Below are 19,691 nucleotides of genomic sequence, written 5' to 3'. Positions count from 1 at the left end.
AAAGGAGCCCGATGGCTGCAGGTCATCTGTTTCTGAAGCTGGTGGTATGGGACCCAAGACCCCTGCATCTCCTGCTCAATGGTGGTAGTGAGAAAAGAGAGAGAGGGGTCAAACTTGGCAGGCAACATTGAATATGAACCAGTGTTTTCCATTCTTTGCCTCGACTCTTTAATCGGTATGGAGTAATGGAACTGAGCCTGGGTTTTCTGCTCTTATGCCTCGATGCAGTGTCCCTACCAAGCGGTGGCCATGCCTGTATTCTTGAGATTCAAGTTTGCTGATTCCTTCAGGAGATCATAAAATTGCTAGTTTGTTTAGGCCAGTGGTACCTATATGCTTTTGGGTTACTACCCCCTAGGCTTCCAGACCACATTCCCAGCACCTCCTTCTCCCTTTCTGGACATTACATAAAAACTATAAAGAGTTTTGATTTATGATGCAGATTGATAGAAAATAGGAACTGCAAATTCAAACAGTGACAAGTAGTTGCAAAAATTATTCAGATCTATTTAAAGCTACAAATAAAATTATTTGGTTAGTTACAGTTAAAGAATTTTTATCAATAATTTTAGAGTGTACGTTATTGGTATAACTATTCACTACTTCTTAATGAGATGGATGGGCTTGTGCAGTGATAACAGCTTCTTAACCTTAGGCTGAATGTCACTCAGAATGAGTTTCAGATCCCCACGTTCGGTAATTTGTAGTCTGTTCCATCGCTTTGAAAGAACTTGGGTTACTGCACTGAAGCTATGCTCCACGAAGTACAATGGTGGAAAAGCAATAAAGAACATCTTGACTTTTTTCATAGTGCAGCACCGTGTTCAGAGATTTCTTTCTGCACCAAAAGTCGTGATATGACTTATTGAACCTCAGCTTAAGCATAAAGTCATTTCGTAGCAAGATCAGTTCTTCCTCCATCTTTCCTGTTAGTTCGTCATTACAAGCATTCAGAAATGGATTTACAATCCAATCTGGAATTTGGATTGAGAGAAGATCCTAAAATCTCTGTGACATATATTTATGCAGCACACCCAGGTTGGCACAGCATACTTGAAGATCATCATCTGGTATTCTTTCTTTCTCATCCAACGCAGAGAGGCTCAGAAGTAGGTAAAAGGTTGTGATGGCCAAAGTTGCACTTAAATAGGGTTAGCTTGGACGGAAATGTGGAGATGATTGATTTGACTTTGATAAGATACACATCATTTCCTTGCAATTGAAGATTGATTTCATGCCATGCCTAATATTCTTGAGTTGATTACTGAATGAGGCGTTCAAGTCTTCATAGAATTTTATCACAGTTTGGAAAAGCATGCGAAAGTGTCTCAAGCAGTTTCTTTTTGAGAGCCATCTGACTTCTGTGTGCAACAGCAAGCATTCAAACTGTTCATCATTCCCAATACTAAGCTCTCAAAATTGTCAAGAATTGAGAGCATGGGACTGTATTTACCGCTGTGATAATAGTATTTCATGATTTGTGCAGCTAATCACTTAGGTTATTTTGTGACACGATATTATCTGTAAATTATACAGTGAATGGTAAATATGTTAGATACAGCTTTTGTCAAGTCTGTAATAACCCTACAGTGATGTCTTGTCATTGATAGTGTCCCATCTGTTGCACAAACAAGAATGTTGGTGAGCGGAATGTTCTTCACTTTGAAAAATTGCTCAGTAACCTAAATATTGACTTCCCCTTCGTATTTGTTTTTTGTCCCCTTGCAAGTAATAACTCTTGAACCATGCTTTCGCCTTTTATGAAGCAAACATAACCAAGAAGCAAAGATTTGCTTCCTGGCAAAGTTGATTCATTCAACTGCAGAGCAAATACTATTGTCCTAAGTATGTTACACAATGTATCTTCCACATTCTCAGACATTTCATCTATTCGTCTTTGAACAGAGTTGGCAGAGCAGAATTGTTCTAATTATTTGATCTGGTGACTGATACAAAACCATTCTCAGAACTTCCCTTACTGCTGGCAGAATCAGTTCTTCTCCCATTGTATGGGGCTTTCTAGACTTAGATTTTTGTGGAATGAGCTTCCAGTAGAAGTGGTAGAGGCAAGTTCGATTTCGTCATTTAAAAAAAAATTGGATGAGTATATGGACAGGAAAGGAATAGGGGGTTGTGGGCTAAGTGCAGGTAGGTGAGACTAGGTGAGAGTAAGCATTCAGCACGGACTAGAAGGGCCGAGATGGCCTGTTTCTGTGCTGTAATTGTTAGATGGTTATATGGTTAAATGAACAATGATGAATGACATCATAATGGCTCAGGCAACACCTGATCTTCTGCCTGAAAGTACGTAAAATGGGGCAGCAATATCTAGGATAGAGAAATGAATCCAAGACCATTCGAAAGGGCGGCTTCTGAACTTTACTGTGTTGAATGTCATATAGTAGTTCACAGGAATTGTGTCATTGCATGATTAGAGTATGGGAATGATACTAACTTACACTATACTACGGTAGTGAATAGGCTAGGATATAACACAATTTATAATTTCAGATTTATCATGAGATGCCAAATACAGAAGTCTCACAGTGCTTTTCAACAACTATAATATACTTCGAGCAAAGTCTAAGAGAATGGTAGGTTACCAAGAGATGAGGTGATTACGTAATCATTGTCATCAATTTTGAGGCACTCAGGATCAAATGCTTATAATAAGTAGTTCATTTCTTAAATAAGCCTATAATTCCTCAGCTGCCCTCTCCTCACAGCCCCCTTTATCTTTATCGCTCCTTTAGAAACTCCCACTGCCCCCGAGGGGGTGGGGCATATTAACCCATTTGGGAACCACTGGTTTAGATGGTTCAGAAGTACATTTCTTAAAGGGAAAATACAGACTGTGGATTGTAGTGATCGTAGTTCAGAAGAAGTGTATCTAGTAGAGTATCCTGTTATTTTGTGAGCTACCCACAAAATGTCATCTTCCTGGAACAGCAGCTCTTTGAATGAGAATTTTTTTCCTGGAATATTGCAATCTCATTTTAATTAAAGGCAGATTAGGTTTACTATGCCAGTGTAGATTTAATTATCTATTTGTTTTCAGTGTTGGATTCTTTCCTTCCTTCCTTCCTTTACTGGCTACTTTAATTTTTTAATTTTTCTATTAAATTGATGTGACTGTTTAACTAAGGCTAATGGTCTTTTATCAGTGGGATTTGTTTCATTTCAAAAATACACCAATTGCATTTCTCTGTGCTTGAAAAATACTAAAAGTAATTTGAAAATAACTTTGGATTTGATATGATGTTAGGATTATCTGTTGTTTAGTGTATCAGTGCATCTCTGTCCCCAGAGTTGGTTATTTATGAAGAAGGTCTCATGTGACCACCGTGCTATCTCTTTTTTCTAGTGTGCTATAGGGTTGCATGCAATTCTTGCATGCTTCTGCTTCTGGATTTTGGCAACTGGGAATGGAATGTACGTACTTCTCTTTGAGTAAGGAGTCTCTGTCCATTTTCACTGTTATGAGCAAGCCTATCTTCTGCCCTGTCTGATAGGCCTAGAGAAGATGAAACTATTCAGTGAATTTGCTCTTTTTGAAGAGTGAAGATTCTCTACTTGGTTCTCCACTGAGTTGAAATGCAGAATTGCTCACTAATCATGCAGAATTGTTCCTACTCAGGTGTCCAGGTTGACTCTCTAGTATTGAAATGTTGAATTTATGTTTCCTTCCAGGTCTGGTATTTTAGTTGCTTAATTTCGCTTTAACAGTCTATAGTATGGAATGATATCTTTCTTTTTCAGAAATGTACAAGGATTGATCAGAAGTATTGGAAAACTGCTACAGATGCAAGTACAGAGTGCTAAACAAAGTGGAAAAGTGCCATATTTATGCCCCTATGCCATCAGGTAATTCTTGGGTTAAAACTTGTTTACTGTTTGATATCTTGCCTATTTCAATGCTTGGCAAGCTTCAAGCTCTGCCAGTTTTCACTAAATATAGCACAGGAAGTGAATTCAATTTAAATTGCTGGAGGAAGTATGTATTTGTTTACATTAATCATTTTATTTTCTGTCCATCCAGTTTCCAGTGCATGTCGGTTTACAGCACAAAACTGCCCACCAGCTTGTGTTTCTTAACACAATTCACTTAAAAGTTTTGTTTCGATTCTTTCAACATTCATCCTTGGCATCATATCTCCCTGTTACCATATCTGCTTCCAGTCCTAAAAGCTTCCAATATCTCTAATTTCATCTTCCTGGAGTTTCTTCCCTGGGCCTTTCTGCCTCATGCTCTGACTTTCCTCCAATAAGATGTCCCTTAAACCATTCTACTTTGTACACACTTTTGGCCACTTGACTTGATATCTCCTGGTTCATTCTTAGAAATTCTGATTGATTATGCTATTCTTTTGTGACTTGTGGTCTACATTGCTTTGAAATTGTGATATAAATGGCAGCTTGTTGCTCAATGAGTGTGCAACTTATGAAGTTGATGGTTAATTTTCACATGATGCTGCTCAGTGTTATTTTCATATCAAGGACAGAGTCATGTCCCCTCTGGAATTTCTCTGCTCAATATTTCATTTCCTTCAGCTGTTACTGTGGCAGATGGCATCATCTCCAGGTAGTGAACAGGTTCTGTCACTACAGATGCCCTTGAGTCGATTTTGCCGGTAGGTCAGAAAATACATGAAAGCCACTCGATATAGTAACCCTACATAATTCCATGGTATTATAATGAATGGCATCAAAACACACACAATTGCAATTAGGAACAATTGCTAAAAGTGGAGAGAGGAAATTAATTCTGCTCTTTATAGGAATGAACAGTATGTTAGATTTTTGAATTTAATAATATTATAGCAGTCCATTTGTATGCATGGGTGTCCATAAGTCGGGGGGTGTTTATAACTAACAAATGGTATGTATGTGCTGTTAAATGACTTGTCAGCTGAAAGTAATTATTTATGTAAACTCCATGGTCTTTATCGAGTACAGTAAGTTGCAGGCTACAATACAGTACAAGAAGAGGCCACTTGACAACCATGTCAATATCAGCTATTCAAATATTTGGCCTTCTCTGCTTTTCCCTGTGGTTCTGCTCTTGAATTGCATTTTTAGATCACAGCAAATATTTTCAGTTGGTTCTTTTGCCAATTGCTTTCAACCTGTCATCTTGCTACTTGAAAATGTTTCTCTTTGTTGTGTTCAAACCCTGAAATTTTGCGAATTCGGATCACCTGGTAGTGACAGTGGACAACGTGGATAACCAGTTGTGGGAATCAAGAGACATCTCTTATATCAAGAGATATAAAACTTGACATTAGTATTCTCATTTAACTAACTATTTAGAGTCCCTATAAAAAGTATTCACCGCCCCCCCGGAAATGTTTTTTTAAATTTTACAACATTGAATCACAGTGAATTTAATTTGGCTTTTTTGACACTGATCAACAGAAAAAGACTCTTTAGTGTCAAAGTGAAAACAGATCTCTACAAAGTGATCTAAATTAATTACAGATATAAAACACAAAATAATTGACACATAAATATTCACCCCTTCAAGTCAGTATTTAGTGAATGTACCTTTGGCAGCATTTACAGCCTTGAGTCTGTGCAGGTCTCTGTCAGCTTTGCACATCCGGACACTGCAATTTTACCCCATTCTTCTTTCCAAAACTGCTCAAGCTCCAAGCTCTGTCAGATTGCATGGGGACTGTGAGTAAACAGCTCTTTTCCAGTCCAGCCAAATCCTCAATTGGATTGAGGTTTGGATTCTGACTTGGTCACTCCAGGACACTAAATTTGTTGTTTTTAAAGCCATTTCTGTATAGCTTTAGCTTAATGCTTGGAAGAAGATTTGTGTTCCAGCAAGGCTATGACCCCAAGTCGCAATTCTCTTACAAAATGGCATCAGGGTTTCCTCCAGGATTTTGCTGTGTTTCCTGCCTTCATTTTATCTTCTATCTTCACAAGCCTTCCATGGCCTGCCGCAGTGAAGCATTGCCTCATCATGATGCACTCACCACCATGCTTCACAGTAGGGATGGTGTGCTTTTGATGATGATTGGTGCCCAACGTGGCATTTAGTCTGATGACCAAAATGCTCAATTTTGGTTTTGTCAGACTATAGAATCTTCTTCAAGCTGACTTTAGAGTCTCTCGCATGTCTTCTGGCAAACTCTAGCTTCATGTGGGTTTTCTCCAACAGTGGCTTTTCTTTGCCACTCTCCCATAAAGCTGTGACTGGAAAAGCACCTGGGCAACAGTTATTGTATGCACATTCTCTCCCATCTCATCTCATCTTAGCCACTAAAGCTTGTATCTCCTCCAGAATTGTCATAGATCTCTTGGTAGCCTCCCTCACTAATCCTCTTCTTGCATGGTCACTCAGTTTTTGAGGATGGCCTGTTCTAGGCAGATTAACAGCAGTGCCATATTCTTTCTATTTCTTGATAATTGACTGTACTGGAAGGGATATTCAATGACTTGGAAATTTTCTTGTATCCATCTCCTGACTTATGCTTTTCAATAACCTTTTCGCGGAGTTGCTTGGAGTGCTCTTTTGTCTTCATGGTGCAGTTTTTGCCAGGATTCTAACTCACCAGCAGTTGGACCTTCCAGATACAGGTGCATTTTTACTACAATCAATTGAAACAACTTGACTGCATAGAGGTCTCCAAAAGCAGATCTTCATTTAACCAATTATGTGACTCCTAAAACCAATTGGCTGCACCAGTGATAACTTGGTGTGACATATTAAAAGAGGATGAATACTTATTGCAATCAATTATTTTGTGATTTACTTTTGGAATTAATTTAGATCACTTTGTAGAGATCTGTTTTCACTTTGACGCAGAAGAGTCTTTTACTGTTAATCAGTGTCAAAAAGCCAAATTAAGTCCACTGTGGTTCACTGTTGTAAAACAATAAAACATGAAAACTTTCAGGGGGTGAATACTTATTATGGGCACTGTACCTCCCAATGCAAATAGTATATTTTCATAGGAATTTCAGTTTCAGTTTAAAAAACTGTAGTGACTCCAAACTTGCTACTTATTGTAGTTTGCTTCAAAGGCTGTCTGTATATAAAGAATACTTACTGACATCGAAACTAAATCTTTGTAGATTGTATCAGGATAACCTTTAATTTTATCATTGGCTTCAAGTAACCCACCTAAATGGTCTGCATTCAGTCTTCTTCTTGTTTAAAAAAAGTTTTATCTCCTGTAAAGCTATATTTCTCCAAAGTAAATAATCCTTGGTTGTGGATCTTCACCCTTACAGCTAAGAGCTCTGAGGTTTACCTGCTTGTCTTTCATGCTCACCCACCTTCCCACATTCTGATCATCTCTACAGCCCCAGTTCTGTACCACAAGTGAACAATGAGTACTGACTTCATTCAGCACACCATGTGCAGTTGTACCAGTACCTTCAACTGAATATTTTGTCCCATAATTCATATACTGAGAAATACCACCTAATTTTCCTTAAATCAACCATCTGTGTAAAAAAAAATTAACTGTCATGCAGATTTCTAGTTTTTGCTTTTGTTAGCAAATCTAGATTCTAGACTTTAAAGAAATAAAATGAATCTTAATAGTTTATATAATTCTCATAATATTAACTCACGATGGAACCAAATATACTTATACATTGTTACACCCAAAGTTGAGAAGTTAAGTTGACTAGGTTGCATTTTGAATCCTTAATTTTATAAAGGATGCAAAAACAAGACTGTATGCAGTATCTTTATGCTAGGTCTCGGTTTGCCATGTTCATATCCAGGCAACATACTTATAGATATGGTGCAGAGATGAAATGACGTCAGAGAAGGTTTCAGTTTGTCAGTAGAATGGAGAAGCTTTGATAGTTTTCTGTAGATTAGAGAAAGTTAAGGAGACTTCTGTGATGATTTTTATGGATGGTGTAGATCAGGGATTCTCAACCATGGACCCCTTGGTTAGTGGTAGGAGTCAATGGTATAAAAAAGGTTGGGAGCCTTTGGTGTAGAAAAAGAAAAACTTCCCACTATATTCAGAAAGGGATGAAGGGACACATGTTCAATAGAATTAAGGCCAGTAATGGGGTACTTGGAGAGGAGATGAGAATTTTTATGCTTCAAAATGGCATGCAGTTCCTGAGAAAATCGTGGAAGCTAAACCACAGAACATTTCAAAAGTAAATTGGAATTGACTTGAAAAGGAGAAAAAGAGACAAGCTGCACAGCTCTTGCGTAAGTGGCTTTCTCCTGTATTTCAGTAGCGTAATGATATTTATAGCAGGCGGTGTATGGGATTAGAAGTCTTCCAAGGTTTTCAGACTATAGCAGTGTTCAATGGATTGGCTAGCAGATTTGGAGTTGGATGAGATGAAAACAGACCTGACAAACAGCAAGACCTGGGGGAGCAGTTGGTGCTGCAAATCCTTTTTCCAGAATTATTCAGTTTGAGATCCTTTCGAAATGTTGTGGTTTAATTCTGATTAGTTCATTATACTGAACATTTTTATTGAACAAAATAAAATGGTAGCAAAAACAACCAAGTAATTTTTGGATGCATTTAATTACAAATATATCTAGTGCGATGCTATGTAATGTCATTTAAGCAACAAAATAAATTTTGTGTAGAAACATTCTTGGAACCATCATGTGTCTAGGGATGCCTTGTTTCTCTTTGTGTTTCAGTAGCAGAATTATAAATAATACTTAACCATATTAATGGTTATTTATTGGGGGGGATCTGTAAACGTAAATCAAATTCAGTGTCTAAAGAAGCTTTGAGATCTTAACCAGAGATCAAGGTGAACTGGAGGTTAAGAACACTCTTCAACTTGCATTTATTACATCATGATGGTGCTGTTTTGTGTTAGCAATGTTATTAGTGTAAAGGATGTGACCCTGAATGGCATTTAAAAACCTTTTGGGCTAGCTTTCTGAACATGATCGTGTGTTGTAAGGTGAAACTTCCTTTTTTCCTTCTTCCCCTTGACTTGCATAACATTTTAGCAAGATTTTGGTCCAACCTTGCTCCTACTCTGAAATTGTGAAAGAGATATGCTGGTATACACATTAATGCTTCTGATTTTTTTGCCCCCACTCAGCTCCTCCAGCTATTAACTATTAGAATTCAGAGACATCCATTACTGAGATTGAGAGTAGGGAGGGAAGTCATATTTGGGCAATTTTTTTTTAACCAAGTAATTTAACTGATGATGTCTCCATTTGAATTGTGCAGATGTTTCTTGATTTGAGGAATTTGCTTGAATTTAAATGCAGTGGATCAGATTTTGCTTGATCTAGTTCATAGAATGACTGCTAACTCAGGCAGTAGAGTCTGAGTCTCCACTGATCGTCTATTGACAGTCCATGCCAGTCTAGTCATTGTGTTTAAATCTGTCTGATATAAATAGTCCACATAGATTTAAATACTTAAAAATATTATTTTTAAGTATTTAAGTTAGTTAAAAATAATTAAAATAGTTTATTAATCAAAATGACAGAGTGATGGAAAATAAACCACTTACTTGCTGCTACGTACCTTTACAATCATCAGCAGAAACTGCATTCAAATCAATTAAATTGTGGTTCTGACTTCAGCCTTGGCTGCTGTAAAGTTGATGGCATGGATATAAAGCACGTCCTGTGGCTCTGCTGGGGATGCTGAGTCAATATTGAGCACTCCTGTAGAACAGGATGTTGGATGTCCTGCCAACTGACCTCTAGATTGTCTGTGAATTCTGTATTGTAATGTGAAGGATACTGAAGCTGGTAATGATAATGAGCTTGTTTTCAAGGAAGTCATTGCTTATGGTTCTCTGTGGCCTTACTGACCATAAGTGAGCACGCTTCGTGTCATATTGTTTCAAGTCACCTCGGCTAAATTATGATAAATAGTCGATTTGTTAACCTTGTTGAGTCAGATCTGGATGGAACAAATTCCCCCGTAAGTGGCATTAGAGTACTACAGGATGATGCTAAGTTTATTTGTTTTGGTTAAATCATTGACCAGTGAAATAGAAGTGGAAAAAAATTAAAAATGTGACTTATTTGCAGACTGTTATATAGTGAAGTTAGTTTTGCCTTTTGTGATTAAAAACAACCTGTTTTGGTTCCTTTGGTATTCATCCATTTGTATTTAACTGTAACTGCAGTCAAACTGTCAAAATTATAATTTGACTGTGACAGTCACATCAGAAAGAATCGCGTGGATTGTTTCATTATAAAGCATATTCTCAAAGCCAGTGCATCTGACTTGAAAATTTTTTGATAAGAATTTTGAAATTGTTTTGAAAATCAAAAGTATTACTTATATCATGGCTCTCTTAATTGCTGCACTTTCAAAAACAACATAGCCTTAGCTACCTATGGTATCACTGTTTTATTGTTGGTTTTGCTGCTGATCGATCTTTTAGTGAAACAAAAGCTTATACAGTATGTCTGGTTCCCTTTGTGGATGAGCATTCCCTTGATGCATGTGGAATTTTGGATTTTCCAGTCATTTGGAAAGGGTCAGTTCTCAATACTGACCTCAAAAATTATAATATCATTATCTATCTTCATTGCACTTTCAATGGAGCAATGGAACAAGATGTCTGAACACACTACAGGAAGGTTATCAAGCAAAAATCTGATGTATCAGAGAAGATAATCACAAGATATCCAGAATTAGGCTTCACAGAGCATCTCAGAGAGGGACACAAAGTTAGGAGGAGAAGTTTATCAGGAGAATTCTAAAACACAAAGTCTTGACAGATGAAAGCAGTTTAACCTGTGATGCAGTTATGACATCCAGGAATGCTTAGAAAGTCAAAATACACAGTATGAAAAAGGGTGAGTGAGTTTGAAGATGGTGTCTTGAGACCATGAAGGATTTGAAAACAAGGATTAATATTTTAAAACATATTTGTTACCTGGCTGAAAGCCAATGCAAGTCAACAGCAGAAAAGAATGGAACCATGGAGCTTCTACACATGAGAAAGCAGGTTATTTGGTCTGTCGTTCATCCTGACTTCTTATGGAAAGATCTCCATGTGGAGCAATCTGTTCAGTCCTATTCCCTCACTTGCCTTTAGACCACTATATTATTTGATACCTGGCTGTTTGATTCTCTTTGGAAACACTTGGTGATTCTGTCTGTAAGAATAGTGGATATGATGTTCCAGGTAATGCCTATCGTTGCACTTAGAAAATAGTCATGCATTCTCTTATGTATTTTGCCAATCCCTTTTAAAGTTATGTTTCATTGTGTTTAAGCTACCCTCTAATGGAAGCAGTGCATTTACTAATCTACACTTGTCGTGATCTTGTATATCTCTAATTAATCTTCTCTGAATGGTGAATGGAATTAGTTAGGACATGAGCAGCAGAGCTTGGCACGAGCTTGAGTTAAAGAAAGATGAGAAAGAGGGAGACAATTCTGAGATAGGGGTCGAGCTGAAAATTGATAGCCTTAGGCTGCAAAAATAAGAGTTCCAAAATTGATTTCTGTGTGAACTTGGACACCAGATTCTGAGCAGTTTTGATTGGTTTTGGACTGTTTACAAAGAAAAGGATGGAAATATGGGTTGTGGATTAGAGCATGTGACTTTAGTTGAAGCCGGTGGCTTTTGTCTCCAGTATGCTTGAGAAGAAGTTCCTACTTATCTAGGTATTGGAAAAGTTGTTTGACAAGTTGGAAGCAATGCAAAGGTCAAGAAACAGTGATGAGTTAAATCTGTGTCATGAATACTTAAAGAAACCAACATTAATTTATTGGATAATGTTTCTAAGGGTGCAGATGTAGGGACCTTTGACAGTTTTGAAGGGCACATGAAGTAATAATAGAGGAGGTGAAGCCTTTATTGCTAGGTCTTTGGCTATGCAATGCTTGGACATATTAACTCCCCAATTCTTTTTTATAGTCTTCCTTTTGCATTATTTTAGTATTACAGGCCATATTTCTAGATTAAATATGTGTTTATTCTATTAATTTTAACAACTATTGTTCCATATATGGTGGCATCTGTTAGTCTTGTGAGACCATGGATTTGCACCTGGAATGGTTTCCAGGGCGCAGGCCTGGGCAAGGTTGTAGGGAAGACCAGCAGTTCTTCCATATATACTGCATTATTAATTCCCCCTTTGCTCTTCTGAAACTTCAATGTCCTTAAATGTAAAAGGTTTTGCTTCAACTTCAACTGATCACCAAAAGAGGCTTGCACTTTTTTTAAACGGAAAGAAATAAAATAGATTTGTTACAACAAAACCTATTAATTAACCCAGTAAGGTGTATTGGGAGGTGTAAAATAATATGAAGATTTAATGTGCAAAATTAGCTATTGATTTCAGCTTGGAGTGTAATCAAGTTCAACATTTGTCTTGTTAGTGTTTCCTCATCGAATTAAACACTACCATTTCTCAGAAGACACTGTTTTAAGCATCATTAAGGTCCTGTCAGACAGAGGCTCTCAATCTAACCTGTAATGACTTTATCCTGTGGATAAATGAGACAAAAGCAAATTGCCCCATTGTGTTAAATAGTCCTGAGAGACATCCAGCAAATGGTCTGGCTGAGGTTAGACCAACAGTGTCTAAATGCTTGCAATTCTGAATACTTGCTGTTCTTTTAACCCCTTATCTTGTGTTTTGTTTGGAATCGGATATTATGCAACAGGTGTATTCACTATTTAGTTAAGTGGAGGTTTATGCATTTGTTAGAGTTAAGGAATTTTTGATTTTTTTTTGTTAGCCATGTCATGCTGTGCAATAACCAATTTGGTTTCATGTGCTTAACCAAGTATGGAAAGGAACAGGTTAACTTTGAACATGTCTGGTAGATAGGTTTTGTTGTTACTGAAACACTTCTGAAAGAACTCCATGCCTCATTTCATGTGGTACTTCAACCCTATCAATGCACTGTATACTAACTTGTATCTGACCGGTGAAAGGGCAAGGTTAATGTAACACAAAAGTACTTATTGGCAACAAATGATGTTGTTCAAGCAGTTACCTTAAATGTGCATCTGATAAATTATATGTAATGACATTTAGGCAGGTTTGTCGTCCTTAATGTGACAAATCTCCATGGAAACACCTCTGAGGACAGAGATGGTCATGCAGATTGTAACTGGTTACTTTGTCATACAAAGTGATAAATTTTGGATGAACATGACCTTTTGAACTCTGTATTGTTGACCTTTGGAAAAACTGAGTTTTTTTTGTTTGTTGGGTATTTGGGCTGTAAGCATTAAATCTTATTGATAAATTGGTTTGCAACTTAAATTTAGTCCGTGTATTTTTGAAGTATTCAACTGTTTCACTACGGAAGTAAGATTTGATTTCAGTGCCAATTAATAGCCTATACTGTACAGTACTTTGACAAGCAGCACTTCAATTTTGCATGTGGAAGAACTGATGTCAGAACTTGGTGTTGCTGAGTTTCACCATTTGCAGACAAGCAAGAGGGAAAGCACATGAAGTTTCATGGTGCTTGGACAGGCAATGTTGGGTTGGAGAATTACTGGCATGGTGGGTTGAGTTACTTTCAAAGCATCGTATTCAAAGAAGAAACAAGAATTGTCATGAGCTATTTTAGATGGTCCTGAAATATTTTTGATGTTTTATCTCTGTAGATTAAATATGAAATACCTGCCACATATTCCTATAAGGTATTTGTATTTTTTTTTAGCTGAAATCAAACAAATGCAAGAAATGCTTTACTATCTTGTTTATAGGAAATTGGGTTTGCTGGTTAGTCAAGCATTAAAAGTAATTTCTCAAAATGAAGAATAAAGTTTCTAGAATAAGGGAAATGAAATAGTGTATTCCATAGAGTGGTTAACCAATTATTGTGGTTCAGCTGTGAACTGTATTATACAGAACGGTATAAAAACAACTGTATAAAATAACTTAATATTGTATGTTTTTTATGAGTAACATCACTGCATTACCATATATATTCTAAATTATCACTACATTTCTGTAGATTGCTATAGTTCTACTCTGCACTGATGCTCTGCTGCCTCAGGAGGGTAATGTACCATACCAGACATTGATGGTGAGGATGATTGAAAATGCTTGAAGATTTTGCACTAGCTGCGGGAGTATTTGTCACAACTTTCAAATGTGTGATTGCCCAAAGTAACACGAGTGAATCTGCAGATGCTGGAAATAAATAAAAACACAAAATGCTGGCAGAACTCAGCAGGCCAGACAGCATCTATGACAGGAGGTAGTGACGACATTTCGGGCCGAAACCCTTCATCAGGAGTGGGGTTTCGGCCCGAAACGTCGTCACTACCTCCTCTCATAGATGCTGTCTCGCCTGCTGAGTTCTGCCAGCATTTTATGTTTTTGCCCAAAGTAAGCTGTCTTTACCTCAGAAAATTATGATGGTGTCGTGCAATTGTTTGGAGAACAACTTGAATTTGTCTCTCAGAATGCAATAAATGATTTCAGAGCTTTTCCAGCATCTATCCAGGCTATTTTTGCTGGATCAGATTTATTGTAGTCTTCTAAAGGATTTTCATCTGATACAGGAATTTGCTCAGGATTAAGAATGTTCTGGAGGATATGATTGTCAAATTTGAAGTGACCTTGACATCTGCATTCGTTGTCACCTACTCATCTTTTTTGCTAGAAAGGCACCTCATGTGAAATGGCAATTCTGGATCAAACTCGAACCAGTGAAGGATGCTCGACAGTTGTGGCAGGGCTTGAATACTATCACCTCTTATAAAAAGCAACCTAGGAGACAGCAGGGCTTCACTTCCAGATGAGTCATTGCCTTCTATGCAACACACACAAAATGCTGGAGGCACTCAGCAGACCAGACAGCACCTATGGAACAGAGTTTCATATGTTTCGGGCCGAGACCCTTTGGCAAGGCTGGCAAAAGAAATGAGTGGATTTAAAAAGTGGTGGGAGGGGAGGGAGAATCACAAGGTGATGAGTGAAACCGGGAGAGAGAAGGGATGAAGTAAAGAGCTGGGAAGTTGATTGGTGAAAGAGACACGGGTGGGGAAGGAGGAGTCTGATAGGAGAGGACTGAAGGCCACGGAAGAAACAAAAGGGGGGAGGAGCACCAGAGGGAAGCAGTGAGCAGGCAAGGAGATAAAGTGAGAGAGGGAAAAGTGAACCCATTCATCCCTCCCCACCAATCTCTCTCTCCTGGCCTTATCTTTCCAAGTGGAGAAAGTGCTTTATCTGCCCCTACACCTCCTCCCTCACCACCATTCAGGGCCCCAAGCAGTCCTTCCAGGTGAGATGACTCTTCACCCGTGAGTCTGTTAGGGTCATATACTGTGTCTGGTACTCCTGGTTTGGCCTCCCTTGTATCAGTGGGACTCGATGTAGCTTGGGAGTCTGCTTTGCTGAGCATCTATGCTCCATCGGCAAGAAGAAGCAGAATCTCCCAGCAGCCAGCCATTTTAATTCCACTTCATGTTCCCATTCTGAAATGTCAATCCATGACCTCCTCTACTGTCGATGAGGCCACACTCAGGTTGGAGGAACAACACCTTGTATTCCGCCTTGGCAGCCTCCAACCTGATGGCATGAACAGTAATTTCTTGAACTTCCGGTAATGCCTCCCCTCACTATTCCCCATTCCCTCTTCCCCCTCTCACCTATCTTCTTACCTGCCCATCGCCACCCTCTGGTGATCCTCCCCCAACTTTTCTTTCTTCCATGGCATTCTGTCCTCTCCTATCAGAGTCCCCTTCTCCAGCCATGTATTCCTTTCACCAATCAACTTCCCAGCTCTTCACTTTTTCCTCCCCCTCTGGCTTCACCTATCATCTTGTGTTTCTCTCTCCCCTCCCCCCATCTTTAAATCTCCTTCTCTTTCTTCACTCTTGCCTGAAATGTTGACTGTACTTTTTTCCATTGCTGCTGCCTGGCCTGCTGAGTTCCTCCAACATTTCGTGTGTGTTGCTTGGATTTCCAGCATCTGCAGATTTTCTCTTGTTTGTCAATGCCTTTGGTGCTTGCTTTGACTGTCAAAACATGGAAGAACTATCAGAAACTGCTGCATCCCCTAATGATCCTATGATTTTAGTCTCTGAAGCCGATGAGTGAGCAGCCTTCAGTAGGGTGAACCCGTGAAAAGCATCCAGCCCAGACAGAGTACCTGGCTAAGTACTAAAGGTATGTGCTGATCAACTAGCTGGAGTGATCACTGAGATCTTCAACCTCTCACTTCAGCAGTGTTTGGTACCCACCAGCTTCAAGCAGGCTTCAATTATACCAGTGTCCAAGAAAAGTGTGGTGACCTGCGTCAGTGACTATCGCCTAGTAGCAGTGATGAAATGTTTTGAGAGGTTGGTGATGAAGCATATTAACTACTGCCTGAGAAGTGACTTAGAGCTGCTTCACTTTGCCTGCTGTCTAACAGATCCACAGTGGATGCCATCACATTGGCTCTTCTCTTAACCCTGGACCATCTGGATAGCAAAGATGTATACATCAGGATGCTTTTTTTGGACTACAGCTCAGCATTCAATACCATCATCTCCTCATAGCTAATCAATAAGTTCCAAGATCTTGGCCTTAATATTTCCTTGTTCAGTTCCTGGATTTTTTCCACTTGCAGACCTCAGACAGTTCAGATTGGCAATAACATCGTTTCTACAATCTCCATCAGCACAATGCACCACAAGGCTGTGTGCTTAGTCCCCTGTTCTACTCACTTTACACTTACGTCTGTGTGGCTAAGCGCAGCTCCAGTGCCATATTCAAGTCTGCTGATGGCAAAGGTGGTGTTGAATCAGCATTTAAGAGGGAGATTGAAAACCTGGCTGGGTGGTGTCATACAGTGGCATGCAAAGGTTTGGGCACTTCTGGTCAAAATTTCTGTTACTGTGAGTAGTTAAGTGAGCAGAAGATGAACTGATCTCCAAAAGTCATAAAGTTAAAGATGAAACATCCTTTTCAAAATTTTAAGCAAGCTTAGTGTATTATTTATGTTTTGTACAATTTTAGAGTGGGGGAAAAAGGAAAGGAGCACCGTGCAAAGTTTGGGCACCCCCAAGAGATTTGAGCTCTTGTATAACTTTTACCAAGGTCTCAGACCTTAATTAGCTTGTTAGGGCTATGGCTTGGTCACAATCATTGTTAGGGAAGGCCAGGTGATGCAACTTTCAAAGCTTTATAAATACCCTGACTCTTCAAACCTTGTCCAAATCAGCAGCCAAGGGCTTCTCTAAGCAGCTGCCTAGCACTCTGAAAATTAAAATAAATGATGCCCACAAAGCAGGAGAAGGCTGTAAGAAGATAGCAAAGCGTATTCAGGTAGCCATTTCCTCAGTTTGTAATGTAATTAAGAAATGGCAGTTAACAGGAACGTTGGAGGTCAAGTTGAGGTCTGGAAAAGCAAGAAAACTTTCTGAGAAAACTGCTCATAGGATTGCTAGAAAGGCAAATCAAAACCCCCATTTGATTGCAAAAGACCTTCAGAAAGATTTAGCAGACTCTGGAATGATGGTGCACTGTTCTACTGTGCAGTGACACCTGCACAAATATGACCTTCATGGAAGAGTCACCAGAAGAAAACCTTACCTGCTTCCTCACCACAAAATTCAGCTTCAGAAGTTTGCAAAGGAGCATCTAAACAAGCCTGATGCATTTTGGAAACAAGTCCTGTGGACTGATGAAGTTAAAATAGAACTTTTTGGCTGCAATTGAGTGAGGGTATGTTTGGGAATAAAAGGATGCACATCATAATGAAAAGAATACCTCTCCAACTGTTAAGCATGGGGGTGGATTGATCATGTTTGGGCTTGTGTTACATCCAGTGGCACAGGAAACATTTCACTGGTAGAGGGAAGAATGAATTCATTTAAATACCAGCAAATTCTGGAAGCAAACATCACACTGTCTGTCATCTTTTACTCGCTTAACTATTCACAGTAACAGAAATTTTGACCAGGGGTGCCCAAACTTTTGCATGCCACTGTAACAATGACCTCATACTCAATGCTAGCAAGGCCAAGGAGCGGGTTATAGACTTCAAGAGGAGGAAGTCTAGATAGATAGAGTGGATAGCCAGTGTCTCTTCCCCAGGGCACCACTGCTCAGTACAAGAGGACATGGCTTTAAGGTAAGGGGAGGGAAGTTCAAGGGGGATATTAGAGGAAGGTTTTTCACTCAGAGAGTGGTTGGTGCGTGGAATGCACTGCCTGAGTCGGTGGTGGAGGCAGATACACTAGTGAAGTTTAAGAGACTACTAGACAGGTATATCGAGGAATTTAAGGTGGGGGGTTATATGGGAGGCAGGGTTTGAGGGTCGGCACAACATTGTGGGCTGAAGGGCCTGTAATGTGCTGTACTTTTCTATGTTCTATGAAACCAGAGGTTCAGGAACCAGCTCTCATCAGACGATCCGAGGTGGAGAGGATAAGCAACTTATAGATTCCTTGATGTTGTTATTTCGGAGACCCAGCACATAAATGTAATTGTGAGGAAAGCATGGCAGTGCCTCTACTTCCTTAGGAATTTGCAAAGATGTGGCATGACATTTAAAACTTAGACTTCTATAGATGTGTAGTGGAGAGTATTTTGACTGGGTGCATCACCCCCTGGTATGTAAAAACCAATGCCCTTGAATGGAAAATCCTACAGAATGTAGTGGATACATCCCAGTCCATCATGGCTTAAGCCCTCTCCACCATTGAGCACATCTACATGAAGTGCTGTCATTGGAAAGCACTCCATCTTCAGGGACACCCACCATCCAGGATGTGTTCTCTTCTTGCTGCTGCCATCAGGAAGAATGTACAGGAGCCTCAGGACTCACACCACCTAGGTTTGGGAACAGTTACTACCCCTCAACCAATGGGCTCTTGAACCAGAATGGGTAACTTCACTGAACTTGTCTCATCATTGAAATGCTCCCACAACCAATGGACTCACTTTCAAGAACTCTTATCCTCATATTTTTGATATTTATTGCTTATTTATTTATTATTTTTATTTCTCTTTTTATATTTGCACTGTTGCCTTTTGCACTCTGTTGAACATGTTAATTGGGCAGTCTTTTATTGATTCTGTTATGATTATTTGAGGGATTTATTGAGTTTGCCCACAAGAAAATGAATCTCAGTATTGTATATGGTGACATTTATGTACTTTGATAATACAATTTACTTTGAACTTTGAAGTTAAGAATAACATCAGATTCAAAAAGTAGTTGTTAATATTGTCAAGCAGTTAACAGGATTTCAAAACTCAGCAGAGAATGACCAACAATTTAATAGAGAAGATTTTATCCAAATCCACAAAGTCTATTAACTCTGTAATGGGTGGTCTCAAGGAGGAGGGCTAGGCATGGGGCTAGTGACCACAACTCATTAAAAACCCAGATCTCCAAAAACAACAACAGAAGCTCCAAAGACCTCATCCCTGGAAGAGGAAGGATACACCAAGAAAATGGGCTACACTTTGGGACAGTTTGAAAGACTGATGGAGGACTCTGGCAAGCTGCTATCAGCGGCCTGTGTCCCTGTAGGGGTGAAGGCATTAAGACAAAGTAGATAAACTAGTATCAAAAATATCATGCATGTTCACATAATGTAGGTAAATTATTTAATTGACAAACATCCACACTACTTCATGAGTAAGCAACTGAGACTCACTTTCCCTTTTCTCTTACCAACAAAACGTCGAAATCCATGTGCATATCCATATGCTTATGCATAGACCATGCAAATATGACCATATGCCCTTTTAATAAAGTATTTGTCTTTGTTTATAATAA

The 19,691-nt window shown here is 39.0% G+C and overlaps 1 protein-coding gene across 12 annotated transcripts in view; it reads left to right on the top strand.

Annotated features, from left to right (window-relative positions):
- focad (focadhesin) overlaps positions 1-19,691 on the top strand; it is a 223,520-nt gene that overhangs the window by 48,369 nt on the left and 155,460 nt on the right. For all 12 annotated transcript variants that reach the window (XM_059970009.1, XM_059970007.1, XM_059970005.1 and 9 more), the window contains one exon: positions 3,760-3,864. In XM_059970009.1, the coding sequence (XP_059825992.1) occupies positions 3,760-3,864 (105 nt within the window). The remainder of the gene's footprint in view (positions 1-3,759; positions 3,865-19,691) is intronic.

Source organism: Hypanus sabinus, chromosome 5 (genome assembly GCF_030144855.1).
Source record: "Hypanus sabinus isolate sHypSab1 chromosome 5, sHypSab1.hap1, whole genome shotgun sequence".
NCBI lineage: Eukaryota > Metazoa > Chordata > Chondrichthyes > Myliobatiformes > Dasyatidae > Hypanus > Hypanus sabinus.
This window is presented reverse-complemented; position numbering and strand designations above follow the sequence as displayed.